The sequence below is a fragment of the Parasteatoda tepidariorum genome, chromosome 2 (assembly GCF_043381705.1).
Source record: "Parasteatoda tepidariorum isolate YZ-2023 chromosome 2, CAS_Ptep_4.0, whole genome shotgun sequence".
Classification (NCBI taxonomy): Eukaryota; Metazoa; Arthropoda; class Arachnida; order Araneae; family Theridiidae; genus Parasteatoda; species Parasteatoda tepidariorum.
The window spans coordinates 82879199-82898754 of NC_092205.1; the positions used below are offsets into that span (position 1 = coordinate 82879199).

General features: G+C 28.1%; 1 protein-coding gene across 2 annotated transcripts in view; it reads left to right on the forward strand.

The window, feature by feature from the left end:
- Positions 1–12959, forward strand: part of LOC107436727 (uncharacterized) — a 34537-nt gene extending 21578 nt beyond the window's left edge. For both annotated transcript variants that reach the window (XM_043051905.2, XM_043051906.2), the window contains exons 14-19: positions 882–1027; positions 2943–3039; positions 4699–4734; positions 10565–10666; positions 10788–10838; positions 12458–12959. In XM_043051905.2, the coding sequence (XP_042907839.1) occupies positions 882–1027; positions 2943–3039; positions 4699–4734; positions 10565–10666; positions 10788–10838; positions 12458–12552 (527 nt within the window). In that variant the 3' untranslated portion in view covers positions 12553–12959. The remainder of the gene's footprint in view (positions 1–881; positions 1028–2942; positions 3040–4698; positions 4735–10564; positions 10667–10787; positions 10839–12457) is intronic.
- Positions 12960–19556: the final 6597 nt, after the last annotated feature.

Sequence of the window (19556 nt, forward strand, 5' to 3'; positions counted from 1 at the left end):
TCTCACTGCACATTGCAAATTCGGCAAATCTTGTAATCTTCTTGTTTAATAAGTAGTTTTGAACTAAAGGATTTTGAACATTTTCGGGAGAATATTGTTTTTGCTTGGAAAATAAACATTTAACAAAACTCTATTGTTTTTCCGTCTTGTATTTTGGATAAAAAATTTAATTTATTTTGTCTCTTTTTTTTCCAATTCTTTGCGAATCTTAAATGAAAAATTTTATTCTAATTTTCTGCGTATTTTTTTTTACTTTTAATAGAATTTGATGAAAAAGTTTAATTTCAACCAAATTCGCAAGATCCTTCATCAATTATTATTATTATTATTAAAGTAAAGTAAAGCATACCCGGAGCAACTTATTGCTGTCCAAGGTCTCACATTAATAACTTTTCGATTCGAGTACAAAATATGTATCCAGCAGTAAAGGGGCCATGTGTTGAATTTCTCGCGTTGTTGAAATAGCGGTTCTCGTGGTTTACCCCTCTTTGTACCTCAAATACAATAGAATTCTGCCTAGATTTGCAGTAAATTGCTTTAGTTATTTTATAACAGTAATAATAGAAAATAAAATTAAGCAAATTCCGAGTCGGATCTTTGTAATAATATTTTTTCCAAATGACGTAAAATCAACTGAAAAACAAACAATTAAAGAAAATCCTGCACGAAATTTTTGTTGTTTTATTTGAAAATAAAAAATTAGACGCTATTAAAATGTAGGGACGTAATTTAAAATGTTAAAATTCTTTTAAATTACAAAATTAATTTAAGTCCAAAATTAAATTTTTGGACTTTTAAGTCCAAAATAAATAAAACTGATTAATAAATGTAATTAAGTAAATAATTTAATAAATTTATTAACAAATTTTTTTTTTTGTCAGTTCCTGGAAGACTTCAATATACTGATTGTGAACAAGCTAGAAGTGAAAGAAGTGCAATTTATGAAAATTACATAACACCAAGTGGTATTCAACATTGGTCAATGCCAGCTAAATATTTCTACAAAAGCTTCAATTTAAAATTTGTGGTATGAAATATTGTATTTTTTTTATATTTCAAAATATACAATGCATATCTTTCAGGATGTTAAAAATCATAATTTAAATTTTTGTTAAATTTTTTTTTAAATGAAGAGAACTTAAATGTATGAAAAAGAGTATTGAATAAAAAAAAGAGTATGAAAAGGGAGAATTTAGAAAATATTATTTCTTTATTATTTTATTATTTTTATTTTGAAATATATTTAAACTTTAAAATTTATATTGCATATTTTTAAGGTTTCATAATAATTCATAATAATTTAAATTAAGCATGTGAATTTGTCCTCCATTTTACATTTAAAACAGGTGCTTGAAAATTTTTCAGTTAGCAAAGATCGATTCAGTTTGAAAATATTGCAGAAACAGAATAGAGGCTGGAAAAAATTTAAATAAAACGATCAGAATAAAATATTTTATGTATGTTTGCTAATTACAATTTCTTTTTTTATGAATTTCCAAAATCAGTTAAGATTGTAATTTGATTTAAAACCTTCAAATTCACACAAACTTTTAAAAAATGTCATACTGAGGTTTGACGAAATTATGCTAAAATTGATATACAAATTGCGTAGATGCAATACTTTTTGTATGCTTGTGCGTTATATTTTCAGCATTTTTTGCACAGACACAGCTATATTAATTTAAAGAAACGGTAATTTCCTCCGTATAGTAGACATAGAGTATTTTATATGTTAACCATTATAGGATGTTTAAAAATCTAAAAATCAGTACTCTTAACACTGACAATAAATTCAATATCAATGACAGTTTTTCCCATGCACATATATGTATACAACTTGAGTTTCTCTTTCAATGAAAGGAATTCCCAAAAAACATTTTTTTTTAAATGTTGATAGTAATCTTTCAATGATCTGCAAATTGTGGTAATTTTATTTGCATATTTATATTAGCAATTCTTCACAATGAATGGTTAATTTTTAAACTGAACTATTTATAAAATGTTGTTCGAAAATGAGTACATGCTGTTTCAGTTTTGAATACATTGGATTTTCAAATTTGAATTTTATTTGCTTCGAAGTTTGTTTTCTACACATACCAGCTAAATTTGCAGTAAATGCTGTTTATTAAAAGCAATAAAGTAGTGTTAACGCTATTTTGACTATGTGTTACATACAAACTGTTGATAAAACTTAAAAAGAGGGAAGCGTTTTCAAAATCGTAACACAAAATGCAATTACCAAATTAACTATGCAACCCGTTCGCAGATTTTAAAATTTTAAACTGTCAGTAGATGTCCATTATTACATAAAATGCAATAAATATCAACGAAATCTCTCTCAAATACATATCCACGATAAGTTTTTCAAAATTAAAATCTTTATTTTTATTTTTCAGGAAACTTCCGCCTATTTATTCAGAAGTTCCTTACTGCCTTTACTGTAAAAAATTACATATAAAGTACTTAAGGTGCATCATCCATAAAAATCCATTTTTTCTGTAAAATATGTTATTTCCCCCTAAAATATTCAGTAGAGTAATTTAGTGATTTTATGGTAATTACTACTGTAAAAATATTGGTATATTAGATTTTTGTTCCGAAACACGTTCCGGTAAAAATGGATTTTACTGTAAAAAGTACCGGTACTCTGAGTGTCGGTATTTTTTTACCGTAATTTAACCAGGAATTTTTTATAGTGTATGTTTAGGTCGTGACACATAAGCCCACCATTAGATTGAGAAATGTCCTTTAGTTTCTATTCCTTCCAAAAATTAAAGAAAATTTATTATCAATAAAGGTATATTGTATGGTATATTGTATATTGTAATGCTATATTGTATATTGTATATTATATTGTATCAATAAAGGTATATTGTATACATATGTAACTATTATTTTTTCAGCTAAATAATCTTTTAATTAAAATTTTCGTTTCTATATAGTTTGAATCCTTCAACGGACCTGCCAAGGTATGCTTCAGTAGAGATACTAAATACCCAGAAAGAGAAATAAAAACATGTCATGATTTAGCCAATGGAAGTGAGTACAAAATTCCTTATTAACATGCGACAGATTTTTCTTAGTGTTATTTATCTCAGTACAACACAATAACGGAAATTTCGAAATTAAGAAAGAGATGTGTTTAGTGGCCATAAGCTTTTGAAAATGAATTAGTTCTTATTAAAACTTTTAAATGCTTTTCTTCTTATGAAACTTTTAAATAAATAAACTAAAACTTTTTGATACTTTTACTTCTTAAGTGCTTCCTTACTAATGTTCAAATTGAAACTTATTTATATGTTAAAAAATTCGATAAATATATAATTTAGTTAACTATTGTATTAAACAGAAGAGTTTTTTACAAGAAAAAAAACTAGATTTTCATGAGTTATAATTTTTTTTAAATTTTCTTCCACCTTCATTTTTATTTTTTTAAATGGTTAATAAATTATCCATGATTAGCTGAAAAAATAAATAAAATAAAAAATTAATGGAAAATTTGTTACTTTGTTTGGTCAAAACATGTGGAGAGGGTGGATTTCTTATATTTGCAGTTTAAATGACGCTGAAGTGTAATATAACATGCTATATTTGGTTGAGTTTTAAAATTTTGCTCTAATTAAGTGTACGCGTAAGGTCGAATACGCTTTAAGAAAATTGATGAAAGGTTAAACCATAATAATGTTCAAATTTTCTGCAAACTTGATGAGTTACGAAATGTAACTTGAACAATAACATGTGCAAAAATTCTGAACGTTTCTGTCTGTTGGATGCAACTAAGTAATTTGTTTAATAAAAGGTATTTAATTTATATATCGAAGCCAAAATGGTCCATCACAAACCATTTTTGCAGGAGAAAAGTCGCCAAGTTTTAAGTGAATATCTGAATATCTTGCTTCCTATACTCTTTGTAAAAAGTCGAAAAATCACAGGTGTGCGTACTTTCCTCACTCTCTACACTTTCCCCCTTTCTATTGCCATGTTTTTTAACAAATCTTGCTATTTCCCCATGCCAGTATATTTCGACTACTTATTGAAATGTAAGGCCTTGGGGAAAAGGCAAGATTCACCAAAACCATTGAAACAAAGAGAGGAAAAGTGTAGAGAGTGGGGAAATTACATAAAAATAGGATGCCTATGCCATTTGCAAAGAATATAATGCAAAAAGAGCCTCGAAATTTTACCAAGGTAGATATGCTTAAATATCAGCAAAAATATCTCCGAAAATTTGCTAAAGTCGCCAAGATCAACAAGCTGGTAGTCAAGCTGTTGGTGATAGTGCATGACGTTTGACAGTAAGTTGTTTCGTGTGCTATTAAAATATGAAGTTTCGCTAAGCTAAAATTTGGATTTTTGAGAAAATGATACAAGATTGATAAAAAATAATTACAGATTCATTATTCCCAACCGATAATTATGCAAGTAACATGCATTTTCAAATAAAGCACATTTTTCAGTAATTTGGTGTTGTGAAGTTTTAAAAAGAATTTATTTGCAGCAGAGTGGAATTTAACTTGCCACCTTCTTAGGGTTGCAGCTGATTTGTAGCATTATTTGCGAGAAGACAAAAAAGAAATTATATACTTAAAAGAAAATGTTGTCAGATTATACTATTTTTCTACCATATAAATTAAAGATTTTAAGAATCTTATTTAAATGCGTAAATATTAGTATTAAAAAATGATCTTTTTTTTCCAGGTCCATTGCAATTTCCATACAAAGATCCCTGCAAAGGTATGTGTTTTAACAATAATATTCATAACAGATGAAAACAATTTATATTGCTTTTGTTTTCCATTTGGCAGAAATAATTTTTATTTGTTTTCGCAAAAGGAACCATTATTATATAAGAATGATTTTTTGAAATTAATGTAATGAAGAACCTAAGACGCTTTATGCTACTTTTGCGTAAAATAACAGTAAATATACTTAAAACAGCTGTTTTAATGGGAAGTTCCAGAAATGTACGATTCTATTTTACAACAGGAAATTCATAAACGTTAATCTTTAATTTCTCTTGAACAAAACACTTTAAATTCTATTTGCTCATACGATTGTATCAAAACCATGCACTATTACTTCCTTTTGTTGCATTTTCACAAAAAAAGAATTTTATTTTGTAGAGACTTCATTCTTTTTCTATTCAGTTCGTTAATAGTACTCCCAAACTATAAACTGAATAAACTGAATTCCAAGTTTATTTTGCCGACAAAGAAGTTTGCAACCTATAAGAATTTGAGAAAATTATGATTCGTCTTTCAAACGATAAAATACAGTGACATTTTTATCGACAAACAAGACGCCGATTGCGCGCGTGACTGATAACAAATTTTTGCACTTATATCTTTTTTTTTTTTTTTTTNTTTTTTTTTTTTTTTTTTTTTTTTTTTTTTTTTTTTTTTTTTTTTTTTTTTGAGCGATATAAAGAAGAATTTGTGTGCATCGAAGTTACCTCTACGAAACATTAGATACAAAAATATAACTTCGATTAAAATCCTCTTTGCTTGAATTTTTCAATACTTTTTATTCAAATGAATTGTTAATATAAACTAATAGCTGTAAAATATTTGTACTCAAAAGAATTCATCAAGATTCATTATTTTTCGTTCACTTAAATTCAATAAATTTACGCATTATAGAAGCTTTCACGTTAAAAGTTTCTAAAGTAGAAAAATTTCTATTGTACAATTTCTAGATTAGTGATATTGAAAGAGCATCGATACGTCCTTACGATATTACGATTGAATTTTTCAATACTTTTAATTCAAATGAATTGTTAATATAAAATAATAGCTGTGAAATACTTGTACGCAAAAGAATTCATCAAGATTCATTATTTTTCGTTCGCTTAAATTCAATAAATTTACGCATTATAGAAGCTTTCACATTAAAAGTTTCTAAAGTAGAAAAATTTCAATTGTACAATTTCTAGATTAGTGATATTGAAAAAGCATCGATGCGTCCTTACGATATTATGATTGAATTTTTCAATACTTTTTATTCAAATGAATTGTTAATATAAAATAATAGCTGTAAAATATTTGTACGCAAAAGAATTCATCAAGCTTCATTATTTTTCGTTCACAGAAATTCACTAAATTTACGTATTATAGAATCTTTCACATTAAAAGTTTCTAAAGTAGAAAAATTTCTATTGTACAATTTCTAGATTAGTGATATTAAAAAAGCATCGATACGTCCTTACGATATTATCTATACTTGGCATAGATATTTTTTATCTATTGTGTCGGTTCGCACAATACCTCCTAAAAGAAAGAAGGCGTCAGCGCAGGTTACCATAAACAAAATATTTAATCCTATAGTTCTCCAAACTTAATGACATATTTCGTATCTCCCAATGCGTAACTTAGTAGTCCGAACGTGGTGACATCGTTCATATTTTTCCACTGCGTAAATTATGTTCGTCACGTCGGACTACTAAATTGATCCTCTCTGAGGCTTTCTATCTTCTGGGAGGTGTTAGTTGGCATCGATATTTCCATTTGGAAATAACCTGGGCCTAATTATCATCTAGACCCAATAGGAATGGGCCAAGGCCTCTCGGAGGGGGCTCAAAAATTAGTAAAAAGTCTAACGAAAAGTGGGATAGCTTTGTGTTGGTTTAAGTACTAAATAAAAAATAATTACAGCATACAATAAAAAAATAATTCAGCTAATCAGTGACTTTTCACAAAAATCACTGATTTCAATTGTTTGTGGTCACCAAATTATTTTTATTTTGGCTAAACATTGTTTTGTTGTTTTATATTTTGCTTTAATTTATAGATACGTATACTTTATCTTAGAAAAATAATCTTCAATTGTCTTCTTTCAAAATTTCTTAGAATGTTTATCTTGATTCATGCAGTTTAATAGATTCTTTTCTATGACTTATCACTCAAAATATTACGTAAACTTTAGTAATTTAATTTCAAAATATTTTGTAAGGGGCCCGGAGAATTTGGTGGGCCTTGGGCCTGAATTTGTCTTAATCGGTCCGTGGAAATAATCTTTCCAGAAAATATATTATAATGCATTATTTGGTGATTTGATGATGTTATTGTTCCAGTAAAATTACTAAGCTTTAAAACAACACCTTTTAAGAACGCAATTAGCATCAAAATAGATAAGAATCGTAAATAAAAAAACATATTTCTAGATTAAGAATAACTAAAGAAATTTTATCCTATAAAAATGAATGCAATTTTAAATTTACCAGTTGTATTGCAGTTATTGATTATTATTTTTTTCAAGGAAATTATTTATTAATACCTAGAATACACGACATACAGATTGTTTTTGTTAATTAATCAGTTTAGCATTAAAAATATGTAACAGATTGTAATTTATTCTAGTAATCAACTTTTATTCCTTAAGATGTATGGAGTATTTGCTAAATAAAAATTTTAAAATCATGTTCGAAAATTTACTCATATTTATCAATATTTTGATTAATAATATGCAGGAAATGTGTGAATAACTTGATATTTACAAGAACATATTTTAAGAAAGTAGAAAATAGTGCCGCATCTCTATCTATAAGTTGACCATTTTTCTTAGTTAAAATGCTCAGCTTACACAGGCTTCACTGTATTGGGAAAAAAATCTTTGCACTTCGTCCTCAAAATATGCTCAATAAAACTTTTTCACAGATACAAACATTTCTACTGACGTAAGCTTCATTAATATTGATACAAATATCACTATTGATGTTGAAAAACTCCATTAATTTTTTATGCAACTATCACTATTGACATTGAGAAACTCCATTAATATTGATTCAAATATCACTAATGATATTGAAAATATTTCATTAATAGTGACATAAATATCTCGTTATTGAGAAGCTCCGTTATTATTGATACAAATAACACTATTGATATTAAAAAACTCAATTAATATTAATACAAATAACACTATTTATATTGAAAATCTTCATTAATATTGTTTCAAATGTCACTATTGATATTAACAAGCTCAATTAAAATTGATACAATTTAAACTATTGATGTTGAGAAGCTTTATTTATGTTGATACAACTAACCTCATTGATGTAAAAATTTAAAGCATGAATTTTAATTTTTCAAAATAGAAAAAACTGTCATTCAGAATTTAAAAAATGTTGAGACAAAATTTTTTATGAGTGCCATATTGAGAAGGAATACTGTTTCTTTAGAATAACTTAACAGAGTTCTGCTTCATTTTGATATCACTTTATTCACGTTGTTTTGTTCACGCACCCCTGTAATAACTATATGTAATAATAATTAAAGCAAAAAATAATAATGAATTTCAAAAAATATTTTTAAAATTTTTTTTAATATTTGTTAACATTATGAATATAAAACTAAAACAGTATTTATATGTTCTTTGAAAACATGAAAAAATTGAGTTTATGAGCAAAAAAAATTTTTAGAAAGTACATTCGAACACAAAAGGAAAAAAAATACTGTTTTTACAACCTTCAGCTTTATGATAGCATAATGAAAATAAACACCTCCCATCACATCTCGATGGCGATACCCCAATCCTCCCAACTTAAAAAGACTATCAGTAAAATAATTTCTGCTTCAGCTATTTTGCTCTAGAGAAAAAAAGCAAACAAATATTAGTATGCTAATTCTAAATGGTACCCATAGGCGCCAGTCTTCTGAAAAGAGCTTATCTCATTTCTTATGCTTAGCCATTAAGCCATTCGTTCTAAGGTTTCAGGATCTAATGGCTTTAGTGAACTTCTTTTCTATTTTTCTAGTATCTTTTCCTGTTTTGTTCACTGATGGAAGTGATATGAACCGATACCTAATGGCTTACTGGCTTCTTTTATTTTCCGCACATTAGATATCAATATTATTTCAATTTTTAAAAAAAGAACTTTCTTCACAATAGTAATGTGAAATTGAAAATATTTTTTTTATGACTAAGGCACTTAAAGGCAGACATGAATTTATTTAGAGTGGGGTAATATATTTTTTTGATTCCTAAATTATTTGAGAAGTGGGCATTTAGTCGATAGATGAGTGATATTCTTAGAATCTCTCTTCAAATTCTAAATTTCTCCAGATTTTTGGACGCTTTTGAAAAAAAAAATTGGAAATCCAATTGAGAAATTTAAACTAAAGAAATTTATTTTGTTACAAATTAATTACAAAATTTAATTACAAATTGTTATATTAGTTATTTAATTACAAATTGAATTTATCTTTTCTTAATTTTTCAAATAATTAGACTACATTTGCATTTGTATAGTTTAATTTTATGAGAGACATTTATTTACACTTTTTAATTTCATTTCTCAATATAGCTGTATCTCTACTCTGTAGAAGCATTTATGCTACTTGTATAGCGGTTCGCATGGTGTTTTTTACTACAAGTTTAAGTTAATAATTTTATAATTAATTATGGAATGTTATTGTTTTTATTTTATAGCACTCACAATACTGCATATCTTCGTGTAACGTGAAGTCGAACAGGGTTCTTCCGAATTTTTAATTTAAGGAGATGCAAAATACCATTTATATTCTATAATATTTTATATCCTTTTAGAAGTTGTTTATTTTTCTGCATAGTCGTAACACTTGTCGACTCATACTTGTAGGCGCTGTGACAGTATTAGTTTGACCATATCATTCCAGCTCCCCTCTTTGTCCTTATGAAAGTGTTGAATCATTGATTCAACCATTTCGTAGGCGTGTGGTCGTTTGAAATCTAAGTTGATGGACTTTATAGTTGTTGAAATGGCAATGAACACAATAAAATACTGTAAAACTTTGGTTAAAGGAACTGGAGAAAAGGAATGATCAAAGGTTTAAGTGTTGTCTTCATCAATCACCAGTAGCAGTTTTAATAGAACATTCAATGTGCTGAAACTCGCGCTATAGTTTAGGGTTTGTCATCCGGTAACTACCACTTGTTCACTGATTTGAAAGAATATTTACCAGTAAGGTTATTATGCTTCTTGAGTTGCGATAAAGTGAAGAGCTGGTATGACATGGACGTGAAATAACTTTCAGATCTAAAAACATACAGTGATATATTTACTAATTATCGATTAAAATGAAGGAACATTTCTCTTTTAAAATTATGCAAATATTATCGAAAACATACTGATTTTCGCATTTCTAAATAAGTAAAAAAAATGACATCTTTATTTTTCTGATTTTCCCTTAATTAACATTACCTTCAAGATGAAGCTAAAAAAGTTAAGTAAAAAGTAAGCTATTAATTATGACTATAACAGTATTATATCATATAATTAATATTAAGGTATAAAAAAATAAACAATACATTACGTTGCATATTGAATGTAATGCAAAATAGACAAGATAAAGGAAGCTATGCTTTCAAAAGTTAAATTTCAACTAATAAATAACTTAATTTTTATGTATGATATTTAATTGGTAAATAAGTGTGCTCGATGAATTTTTAATTCAATATCAAAAATTCCAATTGTTTAGTTTTAAATCAGGTACTTTAATATTTTAACTGTATCGCTTGTTTATGTCATGTTAAATGTCATCATTAACTTTCACTCGAAGAAACTAATTTGTTTTTTAAATTTTTATAGGTCTTACTGATATTAGCTGCTCGCCATTTTATTTCTCAATCGTTGGCTTAAACGAAACAGAAACCCGAACAACAAGGCAGTTCTGTGATGATAAAACTACAGGTAAAACTCATTAATATTTTATTCATACGAAAAACTGATTTATTTTACTTATATTATTATTTTTATACATTGAATGTGATATATATAAATTTATTTCATTCATTTACTTATTTATTTGCAGATAACAAATGCCAGACTATGGATCAGATAAAATTCAAAATCACCCACGAAGGTATGTCGATATCACTAATGAATCGATATTATTATCGATATACATATATCAAATGATATCGATATTATTATCGATATCAAAATTTTCTAAAATATATTCATGCTTGTTGAAATGTAAATATTCAATCTAAGCTTACTTACAGTCTCTTTTCCACTGTTTAAATTTCAACTGGGTGTTAAAATTTTTAGTCTGTTTTTTTTTAGTTTCATGCAAGAAAAATCAGATAATCGAAACTCTACGAGTAGTATCTTTATTATCACTCATTGTTCTAAAAAGGAGGCAATCAGATTATGCAATAATACAATTCCATGGCGGCAAGAAAAAACTTCGACTCACACATTCCAAACAATTTCATAGCTAGATTAAGGTCACTTATCGTAAAAATAAATTTACGCCCATGAAAATACAGGTCTGCCGTAAATTGCTTCGCTCGAAATATATGGCCACTGACCGTAAATTAACGTTATACTGGTAAAAGTAATCTTCAATTAAGGTATTAACCTTGTTCAAGACTCAGGCAATTCGTTTCTCAAATTAAAGCAAAACATTGTAGTGTTGTCATCTGTTGATGAGTGAAAGAGTTGTATGTTGTATGCTGTCAGTAGTCTTCAATGTAGGGGGAGTGCAACAGAGGTACTCTTCGTTTCAAAGTTATAGTGTTTGGAGTCTGATGATTTAACCACTATGAAAAAGGATGTACTACACTCACGAACTGAGTTAGGGGAGCTATACATAGTAACTGTAGAAATTAAGGATCAACTTCACTAGTTTTACCGAAGTTCGTTACAATTACGGGGACCTGCATTTTCTGTCAAAGAAGGAAAATAGTTTTATAAATAACTGTTAATTTTACTTATTTTCCAGAAGTCCGTTACTATTTACGGACACTAACAGTTTTTGTTATAGAATGGAGTTGGTTGTACCAAATAACAGTCAACTCTCCGAATTTTATAGAAAGTATTCGATATTCAATGCAATGTCATAATGCTTATTGAAATATCACAACCAAATTTTTAAATAAATGTAAATATGTGACCGGCTGTAATATATTTACAAATTATTTAAATAACGATCTTTGGTTTTTATACAGAGCTATAAGCATGTCATAAAATTTTTTAATGCGGGCTGAAACATTGGCATTATAGCATTTTGTCTTATATTTTGAGTAATGATTTTTTTAGAGATGCCATAGACTTATGAGGTTTAACAGAAGTCCAGTTGCAAAATAGATTAGACCGAAAAAAACATTATAGTCACTGCTGGTGCATAAAGTGTTCATTTTACTGCCGGAATATACTCAAGAAATGTGCGTTGCACCATTATTGAACATCTTTATTTCTGTGGGCTGGAGCAGTATCTTGCAGGAAATTTAATTCTTGATTCATATCGTGATATGTTGTGATAAAAATATTGATTATAAACTTCGTCCCAACTATTACTTCTCAAATGGTACATGAATAAATAATCTGTCCTTATCAGGCAATTTTCTATCCGGTCATTATCAGGTTACACATTCTCTTAAATATGCACTTTCTTTAAAATATTGATTTCAAATTACTTAATTATATTTTTAATTGAAAAAATTCGTCCAATTTTAATTTGTTTTTTAATTTTTTTAGGTATCAGATGCAGTGGATCTATGGGTTTACTAGCTACACCAACATTTCTCCTACTAGCATTCATCGTTTCTTTCTTGCTTTCTAGGAATGCTTGAACTTTTCACCTCAATAAACAATTATTTTAATATTGTAAAATATTTTTACATCCAACTGTTCTAAAAATAGATTTCAAGCAGTTTTTAAAAGATGAACATCTGCACTGAACTTTTATCTACACCTATTAGCCATGCTAGGTGTAGCCATCCAAAAAGTATTTCTGCAAATCCGTGACTTGTTACAGTATTATTTCATTTTTGCACGTGTGTTAACTTTAACTATTTTTTACTAGTTTTTTTTCTTCATGTGTACATATTTCTTGTTTCTGTTTGCTTTTGGAAAACACCAATTTGTGATTTTATGACTGCCTAAATATTAATCAAATATATTTTTCTTAAATTGTCATTAGTCATTTTGTATTGTGCAAATGTGTAATTTTGGTTTTTAATAAAATTTAAAAGTTTTATATAACAGTACTTTTTTCTTAAAAATTTTCCCCATTCCCTTTTACCCTTCATACACTGTTAGAAATTTTCCGGGATAAATGGTTGAATAACAATTTATGTAATTGTTATTTTTTCATATTAAAACAAAACAGACAAATAACCATAAATAAGATGGTATTCAAAATGTTAGCTATGAGAAAAAGGGTTTATTAACTGCTTTAAGCTAATACAGATTAAACAACCAGAGTTTTATCGCACCAACTATGCCCGCCAAAAAGTTCCTTGTAGTTTGTATGGCTTATATGTCAATCTCCTGACCGACAGAATGGATAATCGAGTTCCAGCTTTTATAATACAATATTTCCTCCATTCTTTTCAACATATGAGTTTCTAGTGTCTTGCACACATCCAATTAATGACCCTATTAGAATATTATACTCTCATTCGCACATAGATGGCAGCATCATAAAGCTGTTTAACACAAAAAGTCTATGATAGGTAAAACAGCCAAATAAACTAATTAAACCACATTCCACGGTTCACTTGATAAACACATCTCAACCGCATTGCTGATTGATTAGTTGTAACGGTTTCAAAATCGTGAAGGTAAAAAATGTTCTTTACCGGAAACTTTATGGAAAATTGGATGAACCGACTGTTGCCCATTATTTTACCATAAGGTAAGTTTAAGGTTATGGGAAGTATACTTCGCGCCAGCTTCATCATTTCTTTTTAAATGTTAATGGAAATCTAATTTACTCCCTATCATTGGTGGTACCATCTGCTGATAACTTCATAAAATACAAAAAAAATACTAATGGTGGTCTTTGTTTACATAAAAATGGGTAACAGTAAAAATTTGCATGGGGTCAAGAAGAGAGGTCAAACTAGAAAGCTATTTTTTCTTGTAATGTGAACCTTATTATTGTTTCGCATCGAGTTTGTTTGTAGTTACCCTGATAAGAATATAAGGTTCTTTGAGGTAGAGAGATTGTAGAAAAATACACCTGAGGTAGAAAATGAGGTTAAGTTTTGCACTGAAAATAGCTACAAACTGATTTTCAATCTCATTTACACCTCATAAAATCAACCTCATCTCATTATTTTCAGCAAAATAACCTGTACTCTTCAGAAACAACCTTTCGAAGCTGTTGCTCTAATAAGGTAGATTTCTGCCAACCTCAAAGCAACCTCAAGGTGAATAAGGCAACTGAACTTCGATAATGAATCTTAATACGTTGATTTTTGAGGTTGTTTTTTAAGACAACTTCAAATCAACCTTAGCATCTTAAAACAATCTCTAATGAACCACAAAAACACTTTAATTTTTTGTAAGGGTATAAGCGCGGAATTAAGGAATTCGGTTATTTATGAGCACAGAAATTTAAGTTTATACCATTTCTTTACAGTGGATGAAATTTTGGAAATTCACTCACTTTCTCACCTAAAAACCATTGTCTTTAATCTCAAATTACTTTTAAGTATACGTATAAAGCTAATTTAATTTCGTTTAATACATCAATTTCAATCCCGAAAATACTTTAACATAACATTACTATGGAAAAAAAGCCCTCTAAAGCAGTAATTCTCAATTGTTATGGATATGGATCGTTAAATGATCGACATTCTTCCGACGGAATCCCGATTTTATAACTAAAGTAATTGCGAACGTATTAACCAATAAAAGTTATTTTGAAAATACTCAACCAAAAGAATGGTACTTTTGCATCGTCTTATCATTAATAATCCTAAATTAAGTTTTATATCTGACCGAGAGCCGATAAGCCGAATATGACCGATAAGAGCCGAATTATGGTTTTCGCTGCAATGAAAAATGAAAAAAAAAAAAAACTGCTGTAAGGGTTTGAAAAAGGCTATTCGAAAAACAATTGTTTCTATAGTTTATTTTGTTTAGTTTATCCAGTTTATTTTGGTTTGAACAGCGTGATGGGAAGTACTATTGCAATATTTTATAAATGCATGTCCTTTTTATAGTTTCTTTGATATATAGTTATTTCAAAAATAATTTTTTTTTCTCCAAAGAAATGGCACTATTTCTTTTTCATTTGTATTTTACTTTAATATCGTAACAATAATCAAATTATTAAGTAACAACGAATTATTTATTGAATCTAAACATAATAATAGGTTGAAAATTTAAAAAAAAATCTGTTTAAATAAGTCTTAATTCTCGGAATCCGTTTAACTGCTCCATTAAACTCTAAGGCTCCGCGGAACACCATTTGGGAACCACTGCTAGTAAAAAGTTTACTATCTTAAATCCAAAATAAAATTTTGAAAACTTTTAGCCTTTATCTACCCAATCTTCAAGAATAAACTACTATAACAAAATAAAAATATTTTTGTGGGTCAAATCTTTAACAATTTTATGTGACATTGTCCTTAAAAGAATACTATGAATAGAATCATTATATGAAGGACACGGCTAAAGTTTGTTTAACATCTTTGAAACTTCACAAATCTTGGCAAAGTCTTAAACTTTTCATTTAATATTTTGGGATATAAAAATAACTCGCAATGCTACTCTGGCATATTTTAAGATATTCCGGGAATATTTTTAGTGTTATCTTTCAATAATAAAAGGAAGAGTTTGTGTATTTCTGTTTGTCTCCCTTACAACTCCAGAATCGGTTGTGTAATAGTTCAAAAATAAGAATAAAGGGTAATTTCAGTTCCCAGTTCTAAAAATCGTTCAAAACTTTCAATCAGATCATTTGGGAAGGAGGTTTGAATAAGTATATTTACTCAATAGTTTAGTATCAGCTATTTTTATATATTAAACTGCAGATGGATCTGTTCTTCCCCTTTTTAAACTATTACCAGTGATGATTGCTATCTTACAACTCTATTTAATAATTAAAAAGGTGCTCATTTCACGTTTCTTAATATTTAAATATTTTTGTTCGCTATATCAGGTGGTATCAATATAACGAACGTAGATGGCATGTAATGTCACCATTTTTTCATGGATAAAATTCTCACTTTTGGTGATTCATCAATCCATGAGCTATTTTTCGCTAATTTTGAGAATCATTTCGTCATGAAATCAAATGTATGACGAATCATCGCTGTGCAATGTGGGAGATTGCTGACTGGAATGAAGACTATACAATTGAAGCTAGAATGACGAAATGAACTGACTGGCTCGAATGGTGATCAAGGAGTGGACCTCATACCAGGAAAATCCAGGGTTCGAATCCCGCTTCAGGCATAGATGTAATTTCTATAGATTTCTCTATTTGTCCTTCTTGTCTTGTTGGAGGGACGTTGGTCCACCTACATGGTGTCTCCGAAAAAGTAATCGATAATATCGCCAGTAAAACACTATGAGGTAGCATAAAAAAAGAATGACGGAATATTTCTTCACTTTTAACGAAATTTGTTTTCTCGGAGAAATGACGATAGTTATTTCATCACTTTAACAAAATATTCTCTCCGAACATATTAAGGAAATGGTTTCATCAAAAGCAAAGAAAGTTTCGTGATAATTGAGTATTCATTTTTTACAGTGCGATTTAGCATTTATAATCTTATCTGAAATCGCGTATTTATCTTGTTAACAGTTACGTATTTGAAAGGTGTTTTACTAAATTATAAACTAAAAAACTAAAATTATTTAAAAAAAACTAAAAAAAAAACAGTGAAAAACTAAATTATTTAAAATCAATGGTAACAAAAAAACTATGTTTTAAAAAGCAAAATTGATAAAGGATTCATTGTTTTCCAGAAAACCGTATAAAATCACTAAACTATTATTGATGCCAGTGATGCTTAATTAATTTTGGTAATTTAGTCTACTGATGTTAGGGTAGTAGGTGTTGTCTTAATACATTCTAACCATTAAAATATGAATATTTATTGTATGTAGCGTAATTACAGATTTAATGGCTCCTGAAAAGGATAAGTGCAGGATAAAATACTTGATTTTGATGAAATTTTAATATCATAAGTTTACCATGAGCAGTAGCATCATGCAAAATGATACTAAGAATAGTTAATCCTTATTCTGATAGGATGAGCTTCTAAATAAATGTTTTGATTAATCTAATAAGGTAAAGCTACCAGGAAGCGTAACAAATAATAAATAAACTGAAAAATAAAATTATATAAAAAAATTAACTGGGAAAGTATTTCCTCTTAACTTTGTGAATGATTTTGTAATGTTGATTACAAAATTTATTTATGTAGTTTTTTCTCCCAACACAGAATGGCTGTTCAACTAGAATAAGTTTGTATTAATAGTTGATGATCGAAGTTTTTGTATAAAATGAGATGTCTTTCATTAAAAAGAAGTTTAACTAACAGTAACTATCAACAAATCTTTTAAAGATAGATTTTAAAATAATATTTGTTTTGAAATTTCATTCATTTAAAAAAAAATATTACTAATTTTTTATTCAGGATTTTTTGAGGATTGTTGAATTGTTACATCTTTCAGATTCGTTTTAATCTTAATACGGTGCTATAGATAAATAAATACTATATATTTGTTTTAAAATTTCATTCATTTTTTAAAAAAAAAATTCTTAAAATAATATTTGTTTTAAAATTTCATTCATTTTTAAAAAAAAAAAAAATACTAAATTTTCCTATTCGGGAATTTTTTATGATTGTTGAATTACTACATCTTTCAGATTCGCTTCTATCTTAATACGGTGCTACATATAAACATAATATCTTTCAAATTTAATGTAGCATTAACATGGTGCTCGATTTGAGCTAAAGTACTTCTTAAACTTTATTACACCATATTAAGGATTAATTTTTGAACAGTAACATGGATCAATTTGAGACTTTAATAAGGTTTCTGGAAAATTGTATCACCGTCCTATAATTCAAGGTACTGACTTCACTGTTCAACATTGAATTGATTTTTTTAAAGTGCAGAACGACAATCTGTAATTAAATTATTTGTATGATATCATATAATTTAAAATCTGTTTATAAATTTATGAAAAAATATATTCGATCTTTCTTGCGTTCAGAAAATGATAATAAAAAAAAATTATTCCAAAAAATGTTTGAAATTTTGTCATTTTAAAAAAAATAATTTTATTCCCAGAAGCAAATTAAAATATCAAATTTTGACATACCTATAAAAGCGAATATCGAACTGGATTGGGATACAATATGGCAATTGTATCCTCATCCTGTGCACTTGAAAATTGTATAGGAAATGAGAAAGGAATGGATTATTTTTACAAATCGCCTACCTAAAAATTAATGAAAAAAATAATAGTACTTTTTTTATTTACTCAAAAGCAGGTTACAGTTTTAAAAAAAGAACTGAAATTGATTAAAAAGGATTCAAAAAATAAAAATAAATTGCAAAATTTCACTTTCTACCTAGAGTCGAGTTAGAAATCAAACATGTCGTACATTTTTTTCTATTTACTTTTAAAAGTAAAAATAAAATCAATTTAAGCCTTAAAAAGATTTAATAACATTCTTAATTTCAAATCGAATAAAATTTTGGTCACCAAAACTTTTTTAAACGAAAACATTTTAGACGCAAATTTATCTTAAACTCATCTAGTAGGATTAGGATATTTTGGATTACATTGAATATTTCGAATAGAATTAACATGTCATGATACCATGATACCGTTAGTCTAGATTATGCTGTTGGTCTTGAAATTGTGGAGTATAAACCTCCATGGCTTCTTTTGTCGTATTTGGTTGTATAGTTTAACATTCTGGATGATCAGATTAACTGTTAGTCAACATCTTTATGATCAGTACACTGCTGATATCCCTAGTTTTTTTTCCCTGATAACGATGACTGAAAATATGAAATTGGTTCATCGGACTAGAAAATATGCAATTGGTCTTATAAACACTCATACTCTTGATTCATTCCTAATGGTCTGCAAAAGTACCTGACTTAAACCCATCGAAAAACTGTGAGGCATTTTGGAATGCCCAATAATCGCCAAAATCAGCATCTCCGCTATTTAAGGTTGTTCTTGAAGGCTCCACGTAATATGAAATAATGCTTTTTCGCGAATAATATGCTATTTTTATAACTGCTGTGAGTTGGCAACTCTTACACATGACAGTTAGGTCAAGTTATAGCCTATCTAAAGACAGCGCTGTCTGAACTTATTTTGAAAATGTCGTAAAACACAGTTTAGTAAAAATGAAAAGCGTTTGGGGTCTAATTTTTTAATATTTAAAAACTTACTTCATTACCTGGGCTCATAAAAATTTGCAAAAACTGAGAATAAGGCAATGATTTTGATTATGTACAGCTAGTCGGTAAAATGTCACCAAATTGGTGATTTTTAAACAAGTTTAATATCTTTCAAAATGTTTATGTTATTTGTCTATTCTAAAGCCCAGATAATTAAGGCAAAAATATATATTTAGTTTAAAATCATCCCATTTCTTCAAGTGTAAGGCACTTAAACTGTGGCCTTTTTACTTTCCTTGGCGGCAGAGCTTTGAAAAACTGCTTAGTTAGTGGTCCTTAGTTAGTGGCTTAACTTGATGAGATTTTAACATCCTTAGTTAGTGGCTTAAACTTGATGAGATTTTAACATCCTTAGTTAGTGTCTTAACTTGATGAGATTTTAACATCCTTAGTTAGTGGCTTA